The sequence below is a fragment of the Saimiri boliviensis genome, chromosome 8 (assembly GCF_048565385.1).
Source record: "Saimiri boliviensis isolate mSaiBol1 chromosome 8, mSaiBol1.pri, whole genome shotgun sequence".
NCBI classification, from domain to species: Eukaryota; Metazoa; Chordata; class Mammalia; order Primates; family Cebidae; genus Saimiri; species Saimiri boliviensis.
In genome coordinates this window covers 4,926,710-4,950,299 of record NC_133456.1, presented here as the reverse complement: position 1 = coordinate 4,950,299, position 23,590 = coordinate 4,926,710, and the positions used below count along the sequence as shown (strand labels likewise).

The 23,590-nt window shown below is 43.6% G+C and overlaps 1 protein-coding gene across 3 annotated transcripts in view; it reads right to left on the bottom strand.

Moving 5' to 3' along the window:
- Positions 1–23,590, bottom strand: part of ARHGEF3 (Rho guanine nucleotide exchange factor 3) — a 341,163-nt gene that overhangs the window by 185,616 nt on the left and 131,957 nt on the right. The window contains exon 1 of one of the 3 annotated variants that reach the window (XM_003936543.4): positions 7,735–7,863. The exons of the other annotated variants lie outside the window; for them this stretch is intronic. Within the exon in view, the coding sequence (XP_003936592.2) occupies positions 7,735–7,785 (51 nt within the window). The 5' untranslated portion in view covers positions 7,786–7,863. Of the gene's footprint in view, positions 1–7,734; positions 7,864–23,590 lie in introns of those variants that run through there. 3 annotated transcript variants of the gene reach the window in all.

Below are 23,590 nucleotides of genomic sequence, written 5' to 3'. Positions count from 1 at the left end.
CCAAATAAGATTTCCAGGACTCTGCAGGAAAAAATTCCTCCCTTGCTTTGTCCATAATCCACCTTCCACCCACAGCTTGAGCCTCAGCACAAATGTTCCCATCTCAGCAGTCCATATACACAGCTCTGGATGAGAACTGAAGGACAGAGTGGAAAGGGGAAACCCAGAGAAAGAGGGAGGTGACAAGCACTTTGTCCTAAGGGGCTCACACCACAATGGTTCTGCAGTTGAGATGTGGCATATATTTCTGTCATCCATGTCTTTGGCTTCAGATGCAAGGGACAAGAAAACTCAGTTTTGCAACGTGATCCATAAAATGGATAAATCAGAATGGACACTGTATTCTGAAAAGGTACTGAGGGAATGAGGCCTAACTGTATCTGCTTGGGGGGAAATGTTATTATAAAATTATCATCATTATTATTATTAGCAGCTGTATGCCTTTGAGCAAGGTTTATAATCTGGTCTCAGTTTTATAATCCAGAAAATAAAGGGGTTGAATGACATGAGCTTTTCTATCTCATTCAGTTCAAAAGTTCCCTGACCCTATGCACATGCAAACAAGGTGTCATCGACACTGTCATCTTTATTCTCTCATTCATTTAGAAAACACGCATTGGGCAGCGAATACAAGTCAGGCCTGAGACTTGACAAATTCAGAAAAACACCACTTTGCTCCTGGAGTAATTTCTCAAGAGAGAGAAAGGATAAGGGAGAATAGATGGAGTGAAAAATTAGAGCAGAGTTCTTCACCAGGGGCCATGGGGTGGTGACATTTTCACAACTGTGTACAGTTTTCTAAAGGGAACACTCAAAGATGCATGTAAACTCAGGAAGACAGAGGGCTGGTGATTTAGCGAAACTGTGAAAGGCCAAATACCATGCTACATTCTTACTATGCGTAGGTGCTTGAAGAGTTGGTACCCAAAACAGTCTGCAAAGTGTACCTGGAAATATACACATAAGGGATTTGAACCTGTAGTTGGCTGGTGCAGAGCCTGCCTCTCTCCTCAGCATCAGGGATGGTCTCATGGCATGTGGCCTCTCCCTGCTGCTGGGCCTCCATCTACTCTCCCTTTCTCATATCAGAAGATTACAAGCATTTAACTGCCTTGCACTCATCTGACCTGAGCTTGCTGTATCTGCCCAAGAGGGCTGATAAAACGAAATAATCCCTGTGAAATACTCATCACTAGTCAGTACTCAAAAGGTACCAGTAGATCGTTACTCATCACATATTCATTTAGGATCTAATACATGCCAGGCTTTGGGACAGGTGTTCTCATCACCTTCATCACTTACTGTTAGTACATTTAACATCCCCTGCCCCCAGAAACATGCAGAGTGCTTCACACAATACGCACTCAGTAAATGTGGGTTCAGTAAGTAAATGGTGATGATCTTGGTGGTAGATCGATTTATTCTTCAGCAAATATTTATGCCTTTCCCTGACCTCCCTGGCTGGATCCTGTGAGGTGGAAGAAATAGTATACCAACTCTGAGCCTACAACTTAAGAAACAGCATGTGTTTCTGTTTGCTCCACGAAAGAAGAATATACATGTGGGTAGCACTGTCCAGAATGAACCCATATAGGACAAACTGCATCAGCTCACCTGCACATTTATAAGCATAAGAATAAATGCTTGTTATTATGTGCCACTGAGTTTGGGGGTAGCTGTTACACAGCAAAACCTGACTGAGACAGTCTCCTTTACCCACCTCCATAGGTTCCAGACAGGGAGCGTGGTCCTGGCTTCTCCTACTTTTAAGGTGGAGTTTCAGAAATTGGGTCATTTTGTGTGTGTGTGTCTCTCTCTCCCATCTTCTCTGGGCTGGTAATGTTCCATTTAAAGAAGATGGGCGGGGCTACAAAAACCCGTATTTTGGTCACTTTGGCACCTGGCATAGAATACAGTGCAAAGACGGGTCTCAGGCACGGCCTGATTGATGCAAAGATGGGATGAGTACAGTCAAAATCCCTCGAGGCAACAACCTGGGCCTCAGATGCTCAGAGCCACTGGTTCTGTGGTCCCCAAAGCATGGAGAGTGAACCCCATTGGTGACATAATGATATAATATCATCTCAGACCATATGCAATAGATCTGTATGTATTTATAATAACGTATTATAGGAAACACATTTCCAACCTGTGATTTCAGCACTATTACTGCTTAGGATGCTCCTAAGTCTAAAAAATAAAAAGAACCGAAACCCAAACCTAAAAAGTCAAAAATAAAAAGTAAGTAATTTAAAGAAATATGGTAACAGAAAAATACTAGTATCGGTCGTATGTGGATATGAAAAATGTGAGTGAAATTTGGGAAACACTGATCTATTTCAAGTCTCTTTTTCCTAAAAATCATAATCATAATCACGGTGAGCATTTTTGAGTACTAACAAGATATGCTGTTTGAAGCGCTTCACAGATATTATTTTACCAATTACTGATACCCAGTGAGGCAGGTACTATCAGCATCTTCATCCTGCAGATGAGGCAACTGAGGCCCAGAGAGGCAAGGAACTTGCACAAAGTCACAGAGTAAGTAACAGTGAGAATTTGACTTCAGGCTGTCAACCTCCAGGATCTCAGTTCTTGACAGCTATGTCAAATGGTTCTGCTTGGAAAACCTGGTACTGGGGAAGTTCAGCATTGCCCAGAATTAACTGCAAAATTGAAGACTTGATCCTCAGACTCCTGACTCCCAGCCCAGTGCTCTCGTCCCTGCTCCACAAGGAATATGATGGAGAGGACACCCGGGGTTTATGGCAGGGGTTGGGTGGGGTCTGTAAGAGGAAAGGGAGAGAGGTGAGAAGCACTGCAAGGAAGACTTGGAAGGGCAGAGATGGGGAAATAAGGATCTGTCATAGGTTATTTCAAGGCTGTCAAGTTGAGGCAGGTGCCCAAAGGGTGCAGAGAAGCTAGAAAATGGACAGAAACATTCAGAAAAAGAGGGATGGCAGAGCAAGGGTTGGCACACAGGAGCTGCTTCCCAAGAGAACTGCCCATCCTGGCCAGTATCAGGAACCAGTTTCCCTAAGTGACATCCACCTTGTCTATATTTAGGTCCTAAAGCCACCCATTGTTTCTGTCCTGGTGTACAGCTGGGGTCACCACTCTGACCTTGCCCGCTCCAAGTCACACATCTGAGTGTTCCATCAAGAGAGGACTTTTTAGGATCTGGTTTGAATCAACTTCCCCTTTCATGGCTCCTATTGGTGTCCTGGGAAAGCTGTAAAAACATGGCTAGAATAGCAGTTTTAAAATGCAGTCTCGACCTTCCATTGAATATGCTGCCTCCTTCCCTCCAGAAAATCAAAATACGTCCATGTTTGCCTCAGGACGTAGGTGCTTCAGAGCCCTGCTGTTGCTAAGCCCTTACACACTAAGGTCTGAGCTACTCCAGAGGCTAAAGGGGGAGGATCACTTCAGCCCAGGAAGTCAAGGCTGCAGTGAGCTCTGTTCATGCCAACTTTTCATACTTGAAAGGCTCAAAATTTATTCTTCATCGAGAGCAAATAGAGGGGTGAATGAGATGGGGAAAGGCTGAAATTACCACAGTCACATCATTTGACTTTGAAGTACAGTAGATGTGAAAACTATTCTTGACTTTTTGTGCAAGATAGTTGCATAGTTTAGATTCATATCTGAGCTAAAATAAGTGTAGAGATATCTGTTTTGACAAGTAGGGAAACTGAGTCCAGAGAAAGTACTGACCTGTCATAGGTGCGTTTACTTAGGCACTAACTGGACCACAGCAAACATTCACCAAAATGGGATAACTTGCCAAATCACCGGAAAGCAAAGTGTTACTACAGATGCTGCACGTAATCGGAGATCTGAGAAGGATCCTGCATTAAAGTATTACATAGCGCCTAATGGCTAAAAGCATCATTTCTGAATCCATTTTTCCTGGGTTTGAAACCTGATGTGCTACTTAACCATGGAGATGACCTTGGGCAAATTATTTATCTTCTGTAAATCTCAGTTTTGCCATCTGCAAAACATGAATAATAATAATAACCAATCCCTACAGTCTTGTAAGAATTTCATGAGCAAATATGAGTAGTGTTTAGATAAGCATCTAATAGATGTAAGTTATTATCCTATTATAGTGTTATTAACATTGCACTATCACTGACATGCAATCAATCATTTTAAATGTTGTCAACTTTCATACTTGAAAGGCTCAAAATTTATTCTTCATCAAGAGAGCAAATAGTGAGGTGAATGAGATGGGGAAAGGCTGAAATTACCCCAGTCACATCAAAATATTAAAAATATACATCTGGGTGGGGTGCAGTGGCTCCTGTCTATAATCCTAGCACTTTGGAAGGCCAAGGTGGGATGATCACTTAAGGCCAGGAGTTTAAGACCATCCTGGGCAACATCACAATACCTGGTCTTGGCAGAAAAGTTAAAAAATTAGCTGGGTGTGGTGGTGTACACCTGTAGTACTAGCTACTCAGGAGGCTGAGGTGAGGATTGCTTGAGCCCAGGAATTCAAGACTGCAGTGAGCTATGATTGTGCCACTGCACTCCAGCCTGGGTGACAGAGCAAGACCCTGTCTCCTTTAAAAAAAGAAAAAAATTTGTCTAAACAATGTCAACAAAACAAAAAGGCAACACAAAGAATGGGAGAATATATTTGCATATAATATATCTGAAAAGAGATTAATATTCAGAACATGTAGAGAACTCCTAAAACTCAACAACACAAAAATAAGCAACTCAATTCAAAAGTGAGCAAAGGACTTGAACAGACATTTCTGCAAAGACATACAAACGGCCAATAAACACATGAAAAGATGCTCAACATCACTAATCACCAGAGAAATTCAAACCAAAACTACAAGGTGATACCACTTCACACCTATTAGAATGGTTATTATTGGAAAAAAATTCAAACTTAGAAGTGTTAGTGAGGATGTGGAGAAAGTGGATCACTTGTACCCTGAAGGTAGGAATATAAAATGGTATAGTCACTGTGGAAAACAGTATGGTGGTTCCTCAAAACATTAAAAATAGAATTACTGTATGTTCTAGCAATTTTGAATATATACTTCTGGGTATATACTAAAAAATAAATAAAATAAAAGCAAAGGGCAGGAATGTAAACTAGTACAACCACTATGGAAAACAGTCTGGAGATTCCTTAAAGAACTAAAAGTAGAACCACCATTTCATTCAGCAATCGCACTACTGGGTATCTACCCAGAGGAAAAGAAGTCATTATACAAAAAAGATGCTTGCACACGCATGTTTATAGCAGCACAACTCACAATTGCAAAATTATGGAACAAACCCAAACACCCATCAATCAACGAGTAGATAAAGAAACCGTGGCATATTTATACAATGGAATACTACTCAGCCATAAAAAGGAATCAATTAACCTCATTTGCAGCAATCTGGATGAGACTGGAGACTGTTATTCTAAGTGAAGTAGCTCAGGAATGGAAAAACCAAACATCGTATGTTCTCACTGATATGTGGGAGCTAAGCTGTGAGGACACAAAGGCATGAGAAGGATACAATGGACTTTGAGGACTTGAGGGGAAGGGCGAGAGCGGGGTGAAGGATAAAAATCTACAAATAGGATGCAGTGTATACTGCTTGGGTTGTGGGTGCAACATAATGTCACAAATCGCCACTAAAGAACGTGCTCAGGTAAGCAAATACCACCTGTACCCCAATAACTTATGGAAAAAAAATTGAAAGCAGGGTCTCAAGAGATAAGTGTACACCCACGTTCACAGCAGCATTATTCACAATAGCTAAAACATGAAAGCAACCCAAGGTCCATGCAAGGATGTATAAGCAAAATGTGGTATATCGCTGTTAATATTAATTGACAAAAAAAAAAAACTGTTTAATATAGGGCATACAGTAAACAGCTCTCAAATCTTTCTGCCTTGTATTACAAACGGTCATTTTCAATCACCATTAGAAGTAATAATGAAATGCAAAATATGTACTATATATAATTATGCAACAGTGTGGTATATTCACAGAGAAATTGAGTATTTGTTTCTCTGTTACTTTCAGAGCTCCATACAATATTACCACCATATACAATAATGGAATATTCTTCAGCCTTAAAGGAAAAGTATTCTGACACATGCTACAACATGCATAAACCTGGAGGACATCATGCTAAGTAAAATAAGCCAGTCAAAAAAAGACAAATACTCTTTGACTCTACTTAGATGAGATACTTAGAGTAATCAAAATCATAGAGACAGAAACTACGATGGCGGTTGCCAGGGGCTAGGGGCAGGGAAGAATGGAGAGTTATTGTTTAATGGGTATAGAGTTTCAGTTCTGCAAGATGAAAAGAGTTCTAGAGATGGACAGCGGTGATGGCTGTACAACACTATGAATGTATTTAATACCACTGAACTGCTTAAAACTAGTCAAGATGGTAAATTATGTGTTATGTGCATTTTACCACAATGAAAAAAAAATTGAAAAAAAAAAGTATGTCTAGAGTGGTCATACACAAGAGCTAGAATTAGGGTTACAGAAATCAGTCCCAGGAACACAGTTCTGATGGGAAGAACAGAAAAAGCAATGGGCATTGCCTTTAAAAAGCAGTTTTGGCAGACTGGTGATATTGGCTCATGTCTCTAATTCTAGCACTTTGGGAGGCTGAAGCTTGAGCTCAAGGAGGATTGGTTGAACTCAGAGTTTAAGAATGGCATGAGCAACAGAGTGAGACCCACGTATCTGCAAAAAATGAAATAATTAGCAGGGCATGGTGATGTATGCTTTTAGTACCAGCTACTCAGGAGCCTGAGGCAAGAGGGCTGCTTGAGCCCAGGCAGTGAAGGTTGCCGTGAGCCGTGATTGCGCCACTGTATTCCAGCCTGATGACAGAGCAAGACCCTGTCTCAAAAAACAAAAACAAAAACAAAACAAAAATCAATTTTGGCTTATCCAAAACTTTAACAACGACCACAAATAAATATAAGGGTTAGGGAAAGCAACCTTCAGAGCTGCTAACCATTCTTCAACCCATGGAAACATAGCATTTCCAGCCACTTCTTCCAAAAGAACACAAACCAAACAACGATGTTCTTATGAGAATGGTATTGAGTCTGAGTCTCCACGGATACTATCTGACTTCATTCTGCCAATAATGAACAGACTCAAAACACCAGGATTATTTTGCTGATCTGGTGGGAAGCCTACAAAACAGTTGTTCCAAGCAGCATGAACCTCGAAATCTGAGTTTAGCCATCTTCCAATCTAAAGAAAAATATCTTGGAAATTCACTTTGTGATTAGATAGCAACAACAAAACAGAAGGCGGATGCACTCTTCTTTTCTCTCTTTTCCTTCCCATGAATTAAAACCATCCTCTTGCAAAAATGAAAACGGTAGCATTGCAGAGCAGAGTGTGAAAAGCCCTCTCCCTTTGCTCCCCTCCAATCACGTAAGCTAAAGGAAGCCTGACAGCTACGCATGCCACTCAGCTCACCCTTGCAACCAAGCAAAGCCATCTGCCTTCCTAAACACAGCCACACCGCGCTCTTCTGATTCATACTAAAGTAAGGCGGGAATCTGGCTCCATCATCCTAGGTGCTCTTAACAGCAGCTCCCTGCTCAGGGTCTTGAAAGGTAAAAACAACACCGTGTCCTCCCACACCTCAGATCCTGAAACCGCCCCACGGGGCTCGGGTGGGAGTTGAGAGCCAGTGGTCCACCCCAGGCTCAGCAGTAGAGGGCTTACCTGCGCAGGGAGAAAGAGGCAGCACCACACCATGGGGCGCTCCGACCTCATCCACCCGGACTCGCCGGCTCCTAACTGCAGTGGAGCCCTGTGCACAAGATTCTCTGAGCAGGGCTGAGCATGGTTTCCCTAAAGGAACTCCTCCCCGCCACTTGGGCGGCATGACAGGAAGTGACAGGGGCCATCAGTTACAAGTGTCAGCGGCTGAAAGCTGCACCAGTCGAGAGCTCCCCACCTCTGGTGGTTTCCTTGCCTGCTACTGCTGCTTTTTCAGAGCACTTTTTGGGCATTCAAAGGCACACCAGAAATTCAGTTTCTGGCTGGTAATCCCTAGTCTGTAAGATACAAACAGTGCTCAATGGGTCCCCCTCAAAAGCAACGGGAAGCATCCCATCAGCTAAAGTGGGTGTGCTGCCTGGACGTTTGCAGACCCAACCAAATATCAGGGTGAAATAAAAAGAAAGCATCAGGCCGGGCGCGGTGGCTCAAGCCTGTAATCCCAGCACTTTGGGAGGCCGAGGCGGGTGGATCACGAGGTCAAGTGATAGAGACCATCCTGGTCAACATGGTGAAACCCCGTCTCTACTAAAGATACAAAAAATTAGCTGGGCATGGTGGCACGTGCCTGTAATCCCAGCTACTCGGGAGGCTGAGGCAGGAGAATTGCCTGAACCCGGGAGGCGGAGGTTGCGGTGAGCCGAGATCGTGCCATTGCACTCCAGCCTGGGTAACAAGAGCGAAACTCCGTCTCAAAAAAAAAAAAAAAAAAAAAAAAGAAAGCATCGCGAGGAGAAGGGACACCGGGAGAGAGTTTGGGGTCTTCAAAGAGGAATCAACGATCGACTTGAACTTCACCAAGTATCAGTAGCCCTGCCCGGAGTACAGAGCCCAGACTGAGTCCCACTTCAAAAGCAACTACACACCCATCCATTTCTTTCTTTTTGTCTCATGCAAACCTGGCATCTTCCCTTCAGAGCCCTTTCAAAGTAGCTGCTTCTGGAAACCTCCCTTTCAACTTTTGACATAGATAACAAGCAGTCTTCCTGGTCTCCTCAGAGCTATTATGGAAATAATTCATGGCTGACATTTCTTGTTTTATGAAGTGGGGAATCTCACCAGAATGAATGTCTTGCCTTATAAAAAACCCAGACCTCTTGGGTGAGGTAGACTGTCTCATAGGAAACTATGAGGTTTCAGATGAAAACTACGCCCGGCTCACTCCCTCCCCACAAATAAACCAACACTCTCACCCTCCTTGCACATTGGTAGAGGGTCTCAAACTCAAGGAGACATAACTCCAGTATAGTTCTCAATTAGTTATTTATTTCTTGTAGTTATCGAATGGGGTAGAATCTGACTTGCAAAAATCTTCCTAATTACAAATTTTAGCTGCTAAGATTTAGCCCAGGGTTTCCTGAGGTCTTCCTACAAATGGACAGATTTTTAAGAGCCTTTCTCTGTCTTAGGCCTGAGTAAAGTCAGAGCACCCAGCAAAGACAGCGGGTTCATTTAAACAACAAGCTTCTGGTCTAACAGAAGGAGATTAAATCCAAGACTTTTATGAGAAAGCAGGCTGTCTCTATTCACGTTGCCAGGAATCTGCAAAAAGTGCTGAGGGGTCCAGGAAATAAGCGAGCTTGGCAAATGCATTTTTCATGGGGACAAAGTCTGAGAAGGCTTCTCAGAGCAAGAGACACATGGGTAGCGCTCTGACGGGTGTTCCAGGCAGAAGAACTGGCAAACTCAACAGCAAGGCAGTACAGAGAACTACAGGGTACTTTGGAAGAAATGTAAGTACTTTAATGCGTCTGGAGGCTGCTCTGACAGGCTTGGAGCTTGCTTTAAAAAGTGTGAGGGAATCACACCTGCTTAGAGAAAGGAGGAAGTGAAATCACTGCAAAAAGGCTTAGACCTTTTAGGCAAGCATCTAGGTCACCATGGAACCAGCACTTGGAAGCACTCAGTAATGAGTGTCAGATCAAACGGCAGTGTCCACCAAGAGGCAGTTTCAGATTGTCCTTGGAATCCCCTATCTCCTAAAGCCTGACTCCCCACAAAGCAAGCTGGTTAAGTGGTGGCTGGTGGAGGGGGAAGGGCAAGTATTCCTAAGGCTTCCTGTTCCAGCCTCCCACACAGGAAGGGTCCTGAAATTGAACAGGCCAGCAAACAACTTGAGATTAGCCAGCTTTGGGGACAACTCAGCTGATGAAGAAAGCCAGTGCCCTGGGACACGATGGAGGCTCCATCACCAGCCACTCCTCTCTTTTTCCCCGGCAAGCCACTTCGAGGAGTCCCAGCAGCCAAGGTGAGCCTCACCCCAGTGAGGATTGGAAACACGAGATGACCACGGTATACTACGTTTTATTTCTTTGGGGAGGGGGAGGGGAACATTCACATGAACAAATCCTAGAATGATTCAACCTGACTTCCGGCTGCTGACTGAATGGGAAAGAAGAACTGAAACCCGTGGGCTGCAGCACTTCGTGGAAGAGGTGAAACTTGAGGGCCTCCAGGGCAGGTAGCAGTGGAGCAGGGAGGGCCAAAAGGAGGGGCAGAGAGAGGGGAGAGGGACACAGCCTGCAAAAAGGAAGTCAAGAACAGGGCATGGCCATTTCCTCTGATGCCCTTGCTCTGACCACAAGCAGGAACTCCCAGATTGAAATGGGTCCTTGAAGAAGGCACTTCAAGTAGAGAATTTCAATAGTAAGAGGCTCTGCTCCGCAAGGTCCATGTTCAATTATAATGAGATATCAAAAGGAACAGGAGTTTTCTTTATGGCATATAGGATACTACCAAGTATTCAAACATGTTTTTGTATTGGTTTCTACATTTTAAAACTAACATAGTGTCACTGTCACACATTCAAAGTCACACAGAAGTATATAAAGTAAAAAGTGAGTCTTCCCAAAGGCCCTGCTTTTTTTTTCTCTCCAGATCCCTGGGCACAGTGGTGTTAAAAAGCGAGATGCAGACAGAAGCTCATAAACCCAAATGCATTTAGGACCAGGGGTCAGGTACCTGAAGGAAAAGGCCAAGTGTGCACTTGCGCACCACTGAGAGTTTTTGTCTTAGGTCAGTTCCAGCTTTTTGGGTTCCTAAGGGGCTATTGGCCCAGGGTGACCAGACATGTCAATTTTTTCAACTGAAGCCTGAAATTCAGGTTTTTATGTAAAATCTCGCAATTTGTAAATGCCGGCAACTGTTCATCGCTGTAAGAAGTACTGTACAGGCCATACAACACAGTTGCTGGCTACACTGGCCCGGAGGTCACCGGTTTGCACCCTCTGGTGGTAATCCTTCCAGACATTTCCTTCTGTCTAAAAGCACATGAGTTGCTGGGTGTAACATCTTATTTTTCTCAGAAATACAATGATAACATTGTTCCACCACTTGCTTTTTTCATTTAACATCCAGGGCATCTTTCTCTGTCAGGCACATTTTCGACCTCTTAGTGCAGAGCATGCTATGATATGGAAGGATATTAACTCACTTAGCCACCTGCCCTGTGGACATTTAGCAAATATGAAAGATACACTTGAAATGTCAGTTCTCATTGTCCATTCCTCTTACCTCTGCCAGTGTTGATAACTCATGATAAAAGTGCACCCGTGTGCGAATATTAAGATATCACACAGCCACAATTACTGAAACCAGAGTGACCGGTTTATATTTTCATATGAGCACTTTCCATGTATTTTCCCACGTGATCCTCATGATGGTCCCAAAGTAGGCCTTATTATCTCTCCTTGCAGATTAAAAAAAAACTGAGACTCAAAAAGATGGTGCGTGCCTACCCGTGGCACGGGATCTGGAGGTGGCAAGCTGACTTCAGAGCTCCTGCTGCAAGCATACAGGCCTCAGAAGAGACAGCCAGAAACTTGCTCTGGGTTATTCAAGAATCTGATATGTTAGAGCGCAAGCCACTGGAGAAGGTTCACAAACAATGGGACAATTCACCTGCCTCTTGGAAAGAAAAGCCTCATTTTAAAGCCCTTCTTCATACCCATCCAACGTAAATTCTATATAGACTGGAGAGAAATGTTAAAAAGGAAAAAAAAAAACAAAAACGTAAAATTCTGGGAGTGTAGGTTCTTAGGGTATGGTGTTTTTCTTTCGGTGGATAGAGCTGAATCATATATTTATACACAGGAAAATACCTACAAGGTGCCAACGATGCAAAAATGGACCCTGTTTTCCCACAGTTGGTTAAATAACCAAACTGGTAACGACCCCTCTTGCTGGACTCTAAGGAGACTAGCACCAAGACTGGGACCTAACTAAGATGCCACCACACGTGTCATAACATCACTAGAACCAGAACCATGTTTCCTGTGCTCTTGTTTGATATACCTGAGGGCATTTTCTGCTGAGAAGTTCCAAGCAATTTCCTCACCAAAGATATTATAAGAAACATATTTATCAGGGTTGTGAGACTTTCATTTACGTAAAATATTTAGATTTTAGCAGAATTACTTCTTCATTAAAAGTTGGCAATCAACAATGATTATTTCCATTTGAAATTTATCCTGGTTCCTTAATGTCTTCCTTATTTGTACTTAACAAGCCAGAAATTTCACAAAACCTTGCAGTTGAAAAGGGAATTTCAAGGTCTTTAAATATACCCCATTTGATGCTTCAAATTTTAAAATTTCACAAACTGAATGTAAAAATGGGTAGTAAAAAAACATCATGGCTCAGTGCAGTGGCTCACACCTGTAATCCCAGTGGTTAGGGAGGGAGAGACATGAGGATGGCTTGGGCCCAGGAGTTCAAGATCTGCCTGGCCAACATAGCGAGAGCCCATTCTGCACAAAAATGAAGAAAAAAAAAAAAAAAAAAAAAAAAAAAAAGGCTGGAAAAAAATCTCAAATGGGATGGTAGCAGTGACCAAATTAAAACAGTATATTACACACTGACTTAACCAAGTTTCCAACATCATAAGATTATTATTTCTCAGATCTTAGGTTTCTAAGGCTGTTGCCAATTTAGGTAAGACTAAGGATGAACAAAAATTCATACTGTGGTCGAGGGGGGAGGTATGACAATATCTTTGAGTGTTACTAGGTTGTCAGGGAGGCATTAAGCACAGCAAGCCAGTGACAAATAAAAAGAACATCAAAGTCGAGCCTGGAAGTTGCTCACGGTCACGCCTTTCCATTGACTGAATGACTTCATTCTGTTCCTCAGTGCTGGAAGGGTGGTTAATCCAAGTAAAACTTGAACAACTCCTCTGCCCGCTTCACCCCGAACTCTAGATAAATGCAGCAGGGGTGTCCAGACACTTTCCCAGGCCAAGGCCTATTGGACTCAAGGTGGTTCAACTCAAGAGACTTTGACCATTTGAAAATGTTGTTGCTCTTGAAGAGCCCTGCTTAGTATCCCAGATCGAGATTATAAAATGAGGAGAAGAATGTGTGAGCAGACCTGGCTGCACAAGGTCAAGAATGAATAAATAGAAGAGTCTTCATCTATGGTTTCAACACAGAAACTAAAAATAAATGATGCTGGAACATGGAAGTCTCAACGATTGCTAGTCATGGCTAATCTTGAGTGCTTATCTTACCGGTTTTGTCACAAGGAATCGCCTGAGCTCTGTATTTATTCTCTCTAAACAAATCTGAATTTTTATAACCAGATTCCTCACATTATTTTGGCAACTGATACATGGACAGCTATTTCTAAAAGTGAATGCAAAAAATAAAATAAAATAAGGAAAGCCATCTTCTGACGTATTATGTGAAGCAGCCACTGGCTTGGTTGCTGCGGTTTCGCCTCCTTGGCCAACACCAGCAGCAAGGGCTGCCTGAAGAATTTCTGCATGAAGCAGATGGGCTGCTTGCAAATAAGCTCATTCAGTTTATTTCTTAGAAACATGAACACCCTGGGTGTAGCTTTTTCAAGAAACTGTCAAGTCCCCTTCCTTACACTGTCAGTTAAAAGTGAAACTCCTATCTGTAGGTTACTGACCTCTGCCCAATTTTCAGGAAGAAAAAAAAGTTTAAAAACTGATTAGCTGATACCTATCAGCCAAAGGGCTTCCTTACTTGGAAACGAGACTCACTATTTGGCATTGTACTGTCAAAGATAGTTAGAAGTGGAAAATCTGAATATGGGGGTGGGGGTGGTATTTCTGACACTTACATGAATACTCAGGAGGATTTTAAAAAGTAATTTGCCTATATCAAAAAACAACTCTTGATACACTGAATTTCCAAGTTAAAAGTATATAACAGAAGCAAGAATCGTTTTTATTAAAAAGTTTCTCACCATTATTTTGACTTCAGATAACTCTTTAGGGATAATTTCTGGGAACAAACATCTGGCTGGAATAGTTAACAGTAAATTAATATTTGGGTTCTGTGATTTTTGGCTCTGCCACTTACTAGTTGAATGACCTGGAAAGTCACTTCTTAATTTCCTGGACCTTTAGTTTCCTCATCTGTAAAACAGGAATAATGACTCCTTTATCCCTAGCAGGGTTGCAGAAAGGATGGTAGGATAATAACTGACATATGTATTTAAAAGCAGAACAGGCCAGGCACAGTGGTTCACGCCTGTAATCCCAACCCTTTGAGAGGCCGAGGCAGGATGATCGCCTGAGGTCAGGAGTTGGAGACCAGCCTGGCCAACACGGTAAAAACCCATCTCTACTAACTAAATAAAATTAGCTGCGCCTGGTGGCACATGCCTATAATCCCAGCTACTTGGGAGGCTGGGACAGAAGAATCACTTGAACCCAAGAAGCTGAGGTTGCAGTGAGCCAAGATCGTGTCACTGCACTTCAGCCTGAGCAACAGAGCAAGATTCACTTTCCAAAAAAAAGGCATAACAAAGGATGATGGGGACACTGGGGACATCATACCATTGTTTCTATTTTGTACAGGTTTTAATTTTTCCATAATAATTTTTTTAAAGACAAAGCCACAATAATAATCTTTTAATTTTTTTAAAAACAGAAGAGGAAATTTTTGGTGTAACGATGGAAACTGGTTCAAACTTTCCACCTAGCAAGTTGAAAAGCAGTACCAAATCTGAAATCCATAGTTTGATTTTTTTTTTTTTTGAGACAGAGTCTCATACTGTCACCCAGGTTGGAGTGCAGTGGCACCATCTTGGCTTACTGCAACCTCCACCTTCCGGGTTTAAGCAATTCTCCTGCTTCAGCCTCCTGAGTAGCTGGGATTACAGGCACCAGCTACCATGCCCAGCTAATTCTTTTGTATTTTTAGTAGAGACAGGGTTTCACTGGTCTCGAACTCTTGACCTAGTGATCTGCCCATCTCAGCCTCCCAAAGTCCTGGAATTACAGGCATGAGCTATAGCACCTGGCCCATAGTTTGATTTTTTTTTTTTTATTTATCCTGATTTGACTGTCAACTGGGCATCTAAGAATAAAAAGGTAATAGAAACTTGCAGTTTTCCATTTCCCTTTTTCCTTCCAATAGAGAAAATAAAATGAGGGTAGTTAAAACTTAAGTCACATTTATTTTTAAATCTTACATTGCTGACTTCCCTGAAATCCCTGTATCCATCTAAAAAGTTCAAGACTTCTATGAAAATACCCCCAAGAAATCAAGAGATTTAAAAGCATGTGTGCCCAATGACTCAGAGCATTCATTCTGCCTAAACACTGGTGAAAGTGATTTTTTGTTTTGTTTTGTTTTGGGTGTGTTCATGTGTACCTGAAGAATCAGTATCGCCACTTTTTCTCCCTTAATTCAGAATCAGAAAGGAATCACCAAAACACTGGAAAATAGCAAACCAAACGAGATAGGCAGAAAGGGCTTCCAACTCCCACCCAAGGCAACTGGTCCTGGTTGGAAGCTCAGCACCTCCTCAGTTAGGGCTGTGCCCTGGAGAATGTCCCTTTAAGTCATACTTCCTGGTAAGGCTGAGAGATTTCCGCATACAGCTTCCTGGAGACCGTGTAAGATAAACAATAAACTTTGCAATAGAATCATGGACAATAAGCCCCACGTGGCTGTAACAAGAAGCAATTATAAGCACTGACAATGGCTAGGGCATTTCCAACAGGAATGCAAGTCTGTGATAAACAGGGGAGAAACATGCCACCTCACACCTGCACAAACTAAATGATGTATAAAAAATAGTTCCTAGCCTCTCATCATATTGAGAACTATTTGCTTCAAATTCAGCACTTATTTTTTTAAAACATTGCCTAAGAGGAAAGCAGTCAGGCCTTTCTTAAAGCCCCACTACCTATTAGACAAAAGCTGCGGAGGCCCAGTGACACCACGTGTTCCTTACTCCATGGGTCTCTGTAAGTGTTACAAGAAAGGGGTCCTGATCCAGACCCCAAGAGAGGGTTCTTGGATCTTGTGCAAGAAAGTATTTAGGGCATGTCCAGAGAATAAAGTGAAAGCAAGTTTATAAGGAAAGTAAATGAATAAAATATCAGCTACTCCATATATGGAACAGCCACAAGGGCTGCTGGTTGCCCATTTTTACGGTTATTTCTTGATTATGTGTTAAACAAGGGGTGAATTATTCATGCCTCCCCTTTTCAGAACACATAGGGTAACTTGCTGATGTTGTGATGGCATTTGTAAACTGTCAGGGCACTGGTGAGAGTGTAGCAGTGAGGATGACCAGAGGTCACTCTTGTCACCGTCTTGGTTTTGGTGGGTTTTAGCCAGCTTCTTTACTGCAAACTGTTTTTTATCAGCAAAGTCTTTATGACCTGTATCTGGTGCTGACCTGCTACCTCATCCTGTGACTGAGAATGCCTTAACCATCTGGGATGCAGCCCAGTAGGTCGCAGCCTCATTTTACCCAGCTCCTATTCAAGATGGAGTTGGTCTTGTTCACATGCCTCTGACACAAGGGTCACCCTTTGAATCTCCTGCAGCTGAGATCTACCTAGCTAGTTTGGGGAATCCCCCAACTCAGGAACCAGAGCCCACATTCTACCAAAGGCGATGAGTGTGCCACACACTTGCTTCTCAGCCTCCCTTGCAGCCAGGGCATGAGAACATGAGCAGGCTCAGCCAACCAGGTGCTGGGATGCAAAGAAGCAGGGCCGCTGCTGACCCCATTCTGCTAGAGTAGTGGCAGCTTGCAGAGGCAGAGTGAGGGTAAACTGGGCAGCCACGGCCTGTAGCCAGCATTGGTGGTACAAGCCATGGCATCTACACCTACCCAGCAGTGGTAGCAATAGCATCTTCACAGTAACTGTTTGGTGGTATAATTTTGGGTTGTCCCTGTTTCCCTGGATGAGTTACCCTAGATACTGTAATAAATTCATTCTCTGCTTAACTCAGTCAGAACTGGGTTTTATTGCTAGGAGTGAGTTCATCTATTAATACACACGTAAGACAGGACAGGCTCAAGGTAAAGCAATCTGGAAACCAGTTGCACAGGATGATTCTGAGCCTAAGTACTATAGGGCCTTTCACACACTTAGAATTCAACCCCAACACTATCCCTTGGCATAAGGCCCTGCATCAATTGGCCCCACCTCCCTCTTGGACCTTATCTCATCCTATACTCTCCTCCATCCTCCCACGCTAGAGTCACATTCTCTTCCTCACCAGGATCTTTCCTGCCTCAGGGCCTTTGCCCTTGCTGTTCTCTCTTCCCCAAAATGCTTTCCTCCAACTCTTCATATAGCAGCAGCTGTGTCGTCACTCAAGCTTGGCCCACAGGAGGCTTCCCTGACCAGGCTGTCTAGAGAACCATGCCCCGTATCCCACCATCATATTCTCTATCGCAATACCCTATTGATTTCCTTCCCAGTACTTATCACATCCTATAATCAATTTATTTTATTATTAACAACAATACGAACCACTATTGATTGGGGGCTTGCTGTGTGTCAGATGCTAGGCTAAGCTAATTTAATTCTACGACCACCCTGTGAGATAAGTGCTTTTATTATCCCTATAGATGAGGAAAGAGGCTCAGAAGGGTTAAAAAAATGTCATCCAATATGCCAAGCGTGGCAGTAATGGAACACGGACTGGAGTCCAGGCCGACAGCACAGACTCACACCGCAGTACTCATTCAGGCAGTGACCGAATACACACCGGCCAGAGTGTAAGCACTAATGCCACAGGATAGCCTGGTTCTCACGGAGCCTGGAGGCTGGTAGTGCAATCTCCTACCTGGTATTCTACCCATCGCCCACAGACCTTCCTTGGGGAAGAAATGCAGACTGGTATGTGTAAGAATGGGGCCAGCTTCCTTTGTTCAGCAGAAATGTGCCCAGCTCTGTGTTCAACGCATCAGGCATGTAAAAACACCGCAGAAGCTCCCGAGGCCAGAAGAGATGTGGTCCTGCACAGAACCCTCACTGCTCAACCTGCTGGTTCCCACAGCCTCAGAGCAATGGGACACAGAGGAAGAAGCCAGGGACCATTCTCAGGGTCTCCCCAGTGAGAGTGCCATTCCAGCTGGTTGTTAGTGATGTATAAGAGTTGCCAGGCTGAGGAGAAGGGGGCCAGTGCAAAGGTGAGAAGTGGGAACAGCAAAGTTCATTCGGGAGGCAAGGGATGGTCAAAGTGCCTGAGGGAGGGATGGGATGCGAAGGCCAGGGATGAGATGCTTGCAGCCAAGGTGGGAGTTCCAACTCTACCCTGCAAGAAATGGGGAAGCAGGGCAAGTCTCTCAGCCAGAACAGCTGCATGCCCAGATAGAAATTATTTTTGTCAAGAACAGTGGCCATGGCCGGGCTCAGTGGCTCATGCCTGTAATCCCAGCACTTTGGGAGGCCAAGGCAGGCGAATCATGAGGTCAGGAGATCGAGACCATCCTGGCCATCATGGTGAAACCCCTTCTCTACTAAAGATACCGAAATTAGCTGGGCATGGTGGTGGAGCCTGTGGTCTCAGCCGCTTGAGAGGCTGAGGCAGGAGAATCGCTTGAACCTGGGAGGCAGAGGTTGCAGTGAGCTGAGATTGTGCCACTGCACTCCAGCCTGACAACAGAGAGAGACTCTGTCTCGAGCTCCTGACCTCAGGTAATCCACCCACCTCGGCCTCCCAAAGTGCTGGGATTACAGGCGTGAGCCACCGCGCCCGGCCACAAGTGCAACTTTTGTTTTGTTTTGTTTTGTTTTTGTAGAGGCAAGGTCTCCTTATTTTGCTCAGGCTAGTGAGAGACTCTGTCTCAAAAAAAAAAAAAGGACAGTGGCCATGGCCATAGAATATAGTACTAGTCAGATGTTTTGGTTCTTGATTTCCTATGTATTAAAGTACACGTACATAGATATTTTTGCTAAAAGCCAGGAATTCTAATACTAAGAAGTTCCATTTCTATGCTTTCCAATTCCCCCTCCTGGCTAAGACGTGAGAAAAGTCCGCCCTTCCAACAGAAGGAGTTAAGCACAGCCATCCTCTCCTGTAATGTGAAATTACACAGACCTCTCATATGGATAATTTATGGAGAAAACCAGGAATTCCCCAGCTACTTGATTTTACAACTCCAATCACCCAGATTACCCCAGTATGATAACAAGAACCTCATCTCTGGGTTGTGTCATCATTAAAATGAAAGGCTGATTTTTATTTTGTTAAAGAATGTGTGTGGTTGAGCCACAAAGGGCCTCCTGGGAGTGGTGGAAGGAGTCCCCAGAATGACCCGCTGATGCTGAGAGAGACTCACACTTAGTAACAGGCCCCAGGGAATGCTGCGTTAAATGTGCAGCCCCGCAGGTCTGGCAATGCCAAGCCAGCCAATGTGGTGAGGGCATAGCATCCAGAACACAGACCAGAAATAAAGGAAGGCAATTTAGCATAGAGGTGAGGAATAGGAGTTCTGAGCCAGATAACCTGGGTTCAAATCCCAGTGCTGTCACTTAATGTGTGACCCCTGATCATTTACTTAACTTCCCTGGGCCTCTGTTTCCTTGTCTGAGAAACAGGAATAATAAGAGGACCCACAGCAAAAAGTTCTTGTGAGAATCAAATAAGTCAAATATAGGTTATTAAGCATAGTGCCTAGCACACAGTAAGTAACAATTGAAGTTTCCAAGAGACCGTATAAGATAAACAATTAATTTTGCAGCAATATGATGAATAAGCCCCCATGTGGCACAACAAAAAGTAATTGTAAGTGCTGACGTTGGCTAGGGCATTTCCAATAGGAATGCCACTCTGTGTAAATAGCTGTTGCTGAGATGGCACATAATAATCTTATACAAAAGTATAATATATAACATAAACTTATATTTTAAATAAACTATATGAAACACTATATAATATGGTAATAGTGATATTATGATGATCTGCTTTAACCCAATTTAACAAAGATTTTTTTCAACAAAAATGAAGGTTCTGAGGAGGGGAGGCCCAGAATCAGGCACCTAAAGGGTGCTTGTATGGTATTTCCAACCACCTGCAGGTTCAATGTCAGGGTTACCTACCATGGACCACAGAGCCAGAGTCCAGGCTTTACCACATACGAGCTGCAGAGTCGGGAAAGGCATTTGACACAGTTAAAAAAAAAAAACAAAAAACCTTGATTTCCTCATCTCTGCAAAGGGGATAACAACAGCACTGCCTTCACAGCTGGTGCCAAGCACTGGTGCTTGATTTTACATGTGCTTTTACATAAATCTTTCTAACAACTGTGAATCAAAAATGATTATGATATCTATTTTGTAAATGAGAAAACCTGAGGTTCAGAGATGTTAGGCAATTGCTGAAGAGCACACAGGAAATCCACCCCAAGCCAGCACTCTAAGCTAGCCCATGAAGCATGGGAAGGATGCACCAAAGCTTCTCAGAGCAGGAAAGTATCAACCAACATGTGTGCTGGAATCACCCATTAAGAAGGGCATGTGTTTCCCCACTGCAGATCACAAAGCTTCTGGCACTTGTAGGCAGTGAAAAGAAATTCCCCCTTGTTGAGCACCTACTATATACCAGGTACCATGTTGAGTGTCCTGCCACAATGATGCGGCACCTTATCACCATAGCAACCCTCTGAAGCAAGGACTGGAAGATATTGAAGCTCAGAGAGATTGAGTTCCTGGCCCATTGTCACAGAGCTTTTCAGTGGCAGCATCCCTACACACATCTGGGTCCATTCTGCTCCCATTCAGGCCTGGAGACAGGCTCTGAAAACGCTCCTTAATGTCCCTCGGGTGCTCCTCTCCCCCTCATTACCTCCCACTTTGAAAGCACAAAGCTGCTTATTTTGCAGCAGAAAAATAACCATGGGGACTGAGCGGGGCCATGGTGCAAACTATAATTACTGCAGAAAACAATTTGCATTCCAGATCTGAAATGTGCTCTGGGCTCCACTTGAGCCCTGTAATCAGCTTAGCCTTTGCCCAAATCGCTCTTGAAATGAAGATGTATTAGATGAACTGAGACACAGCGGGGTTTGGAAAATGTGCCTCTGCCCCCAGTCAGCTGCCACCTGAGGGAAAACCACGCCAAGAAACAGCCAGGGTTGAGTGGCATTTAAACCCCCGAGAAGCTGAATTCCTCTGCTGCAGAACAAAGAAAACAGTAGCCAGGACAGTGGACATGCAGGGCCACACGGGGAAAGAATCAAAGGCAGGAAATACATTACATAACACATGGGCCTCAGTGAGGAGGTGGAATGGCCACCCTTCCCTCCTTTATCAGAAATTGCTGTCTTGCCTATGAGTCATATGTCAGGATATGGTGACCTTGCTACACAGGACAACAAAGGACACCCACAAGGTCAGCAAAAGTCCTACTATGTGCACACTGTGAGAAAAGGGGTATCCTTTGAGTTAGAGAAAGAACTCCAGGAAGGCCTATTCAGGACAAAAAAAAGCTGCGATTTGGGTTCTCTGGCTTGGGGAAGGAGGATCTGGAAAGGAGAGTGAGAGTGAGGGACAGAAGAGGCCTGACTGTGGCCTCTTCCACTCTGTCTGAACCACAGAGGGATCTGTACTAATTATTTCAGTCCCAAGTGGCTAGAGTCACAGGTCCTGGTTAACTGAAATTTATCACAGCCCTAATTTCTTTTGCTACAGAAAGAAGGGACAGTTTACATGCCAATTTCCATCACCCCAAACCCTGACTAAAGAGCTTCACATGAAATCTCTACTGAGTAGACAGTATCTGCAAGCTGAATCCAGACTGCCCTAAAAATCAGAATGTTTCTCAAACTTTAATGTGCCCACATGCCACCTGGGGAGCTCAGTGAAATGCAGCCACTTCTCCGGGTCTGGGGCGGGGCCTGAGATTCTGAATAGCTAACATGCTCCTAAGTTCTGCTGCCACTAATGTCCCATGGACCACACTTTGAGAACCTTACTGTGAGACATGTGGTGACTAAGCAGAACCCCCCAGAACGTATTTCCCATGTTTCCATAGTCATGGTGACACGTGGTGACTTCATTTTAAGAGTAAATAAGTAAACTCAAGCACTATGTATCTTTAAAGTGCTTGTTTCCAGGCTCAAAACTTCAGAACTCATAAGTTACTTTATTAGTAGCTAACAGGATGATTGTTCTTGAAGGAAAACCTGGTGTAGATGCTATTAACTGAGGAAAATCCAGTAGCGCTTCCCTTGGCTGATGTTTCTGGAATAGCCCGAGATCCTCTGAGGTACAAAGAACCTGAAGGCCCAAAGGACCATGCAACTGAGCAATGCTTTTGCCGGTGCTCTTCCCCACCGATGACCGTCTCCACTCTTGGGTGATCAGTCCATTGCAGTGCAGCCATATTCCTGAGGCTGGGTCACCTGCCAGCCCCCATCCCACCAGCTGTGGCTGGGATCCTCTTCGGGAGGTCCTCATCAGTCACAGTTGCACCTTCCTAACCTGACAGGCACCTTAATAAATTCATCTAATCCAAAGCATTCTTTTAATGGCTGGAGCTGGCTGCCCTGTCCTGTTATGCAAACAGTACACAATGAGATGCTGATAGCATCTCTCTACCATTGCCAAGACAAACCCTGCCAGGCCAGCAGAAATGAACCCGGTGACTGTAAGCAACAATAGTTGCATGAGTTTGTTTAAATAAACACAGCTAACAACAGGTGAAAATGTTTTGAACTCCTCCTATTGCTAAACCAGACTTTAAAGGTTGGTTTCTTCTAGAAATAAAACCAGCATCAAGTGTAAGGAATGAAAGGCAGCTGAAGGGAAACCACCCAGAAAGCGAACTTTGCGTTTCTTCCAGCAACACACACGGAGGCACAGATTTTTGGATAGATTTTTGACGAGAACTACTGAAGCCGAATGGAGATACTTGCATTGTCTTTGCTCAAAGTAAGGATTCTTTCTTAATCTTGTTCAACTGCATTTTTTTGACTTTTGCTCTTTGAGTTTGGGAGCGGAAATATTTCTTAATATATTAAGGAAGTTCAGTGTCACTAACATAAAATTACATGTAAGAGATAGCATTAAGACTTTAGTCTTTAAACCAAAACCCTAAAATATATTTTAAAAATGCATTGGTAAGAGAAGGGAAATGGGCCGGGAGAAGTAGGGAGATGCTGTTCAATTCTGTGCTCAATGGAGGGCATTCGACAAAGCACATCAGAATGACTAATGAAACCAGATGGGGAAGTCATTTCCTGAGCAACAGGTATCAGGAGAAAAGAAAGAGCGAATCGAGGACAAGTATTTTAGTGGCACATATGCTGAGCCTCTTAGTCACTCTGGATAATGAGACGAGTATATTTTAAAAAGAAGAAAAAAATGACATGACATCAAGACTGGAAGAATAAGGCAGCGGGAGGCTTTATTATGTTTCAAGAACAGCAAATCCGATCCATTTGTACCAATTCTGTAGACTTGAAAAGCCTATTCCAGTCTAAACCTCAAGGCTTTTCCCTCCTTGAGAAGTTTGAGAAATTGCTGATGAAATTCCTAATGCCTGGCAGAGGTTCTTCCCAAGAAAAAACACAT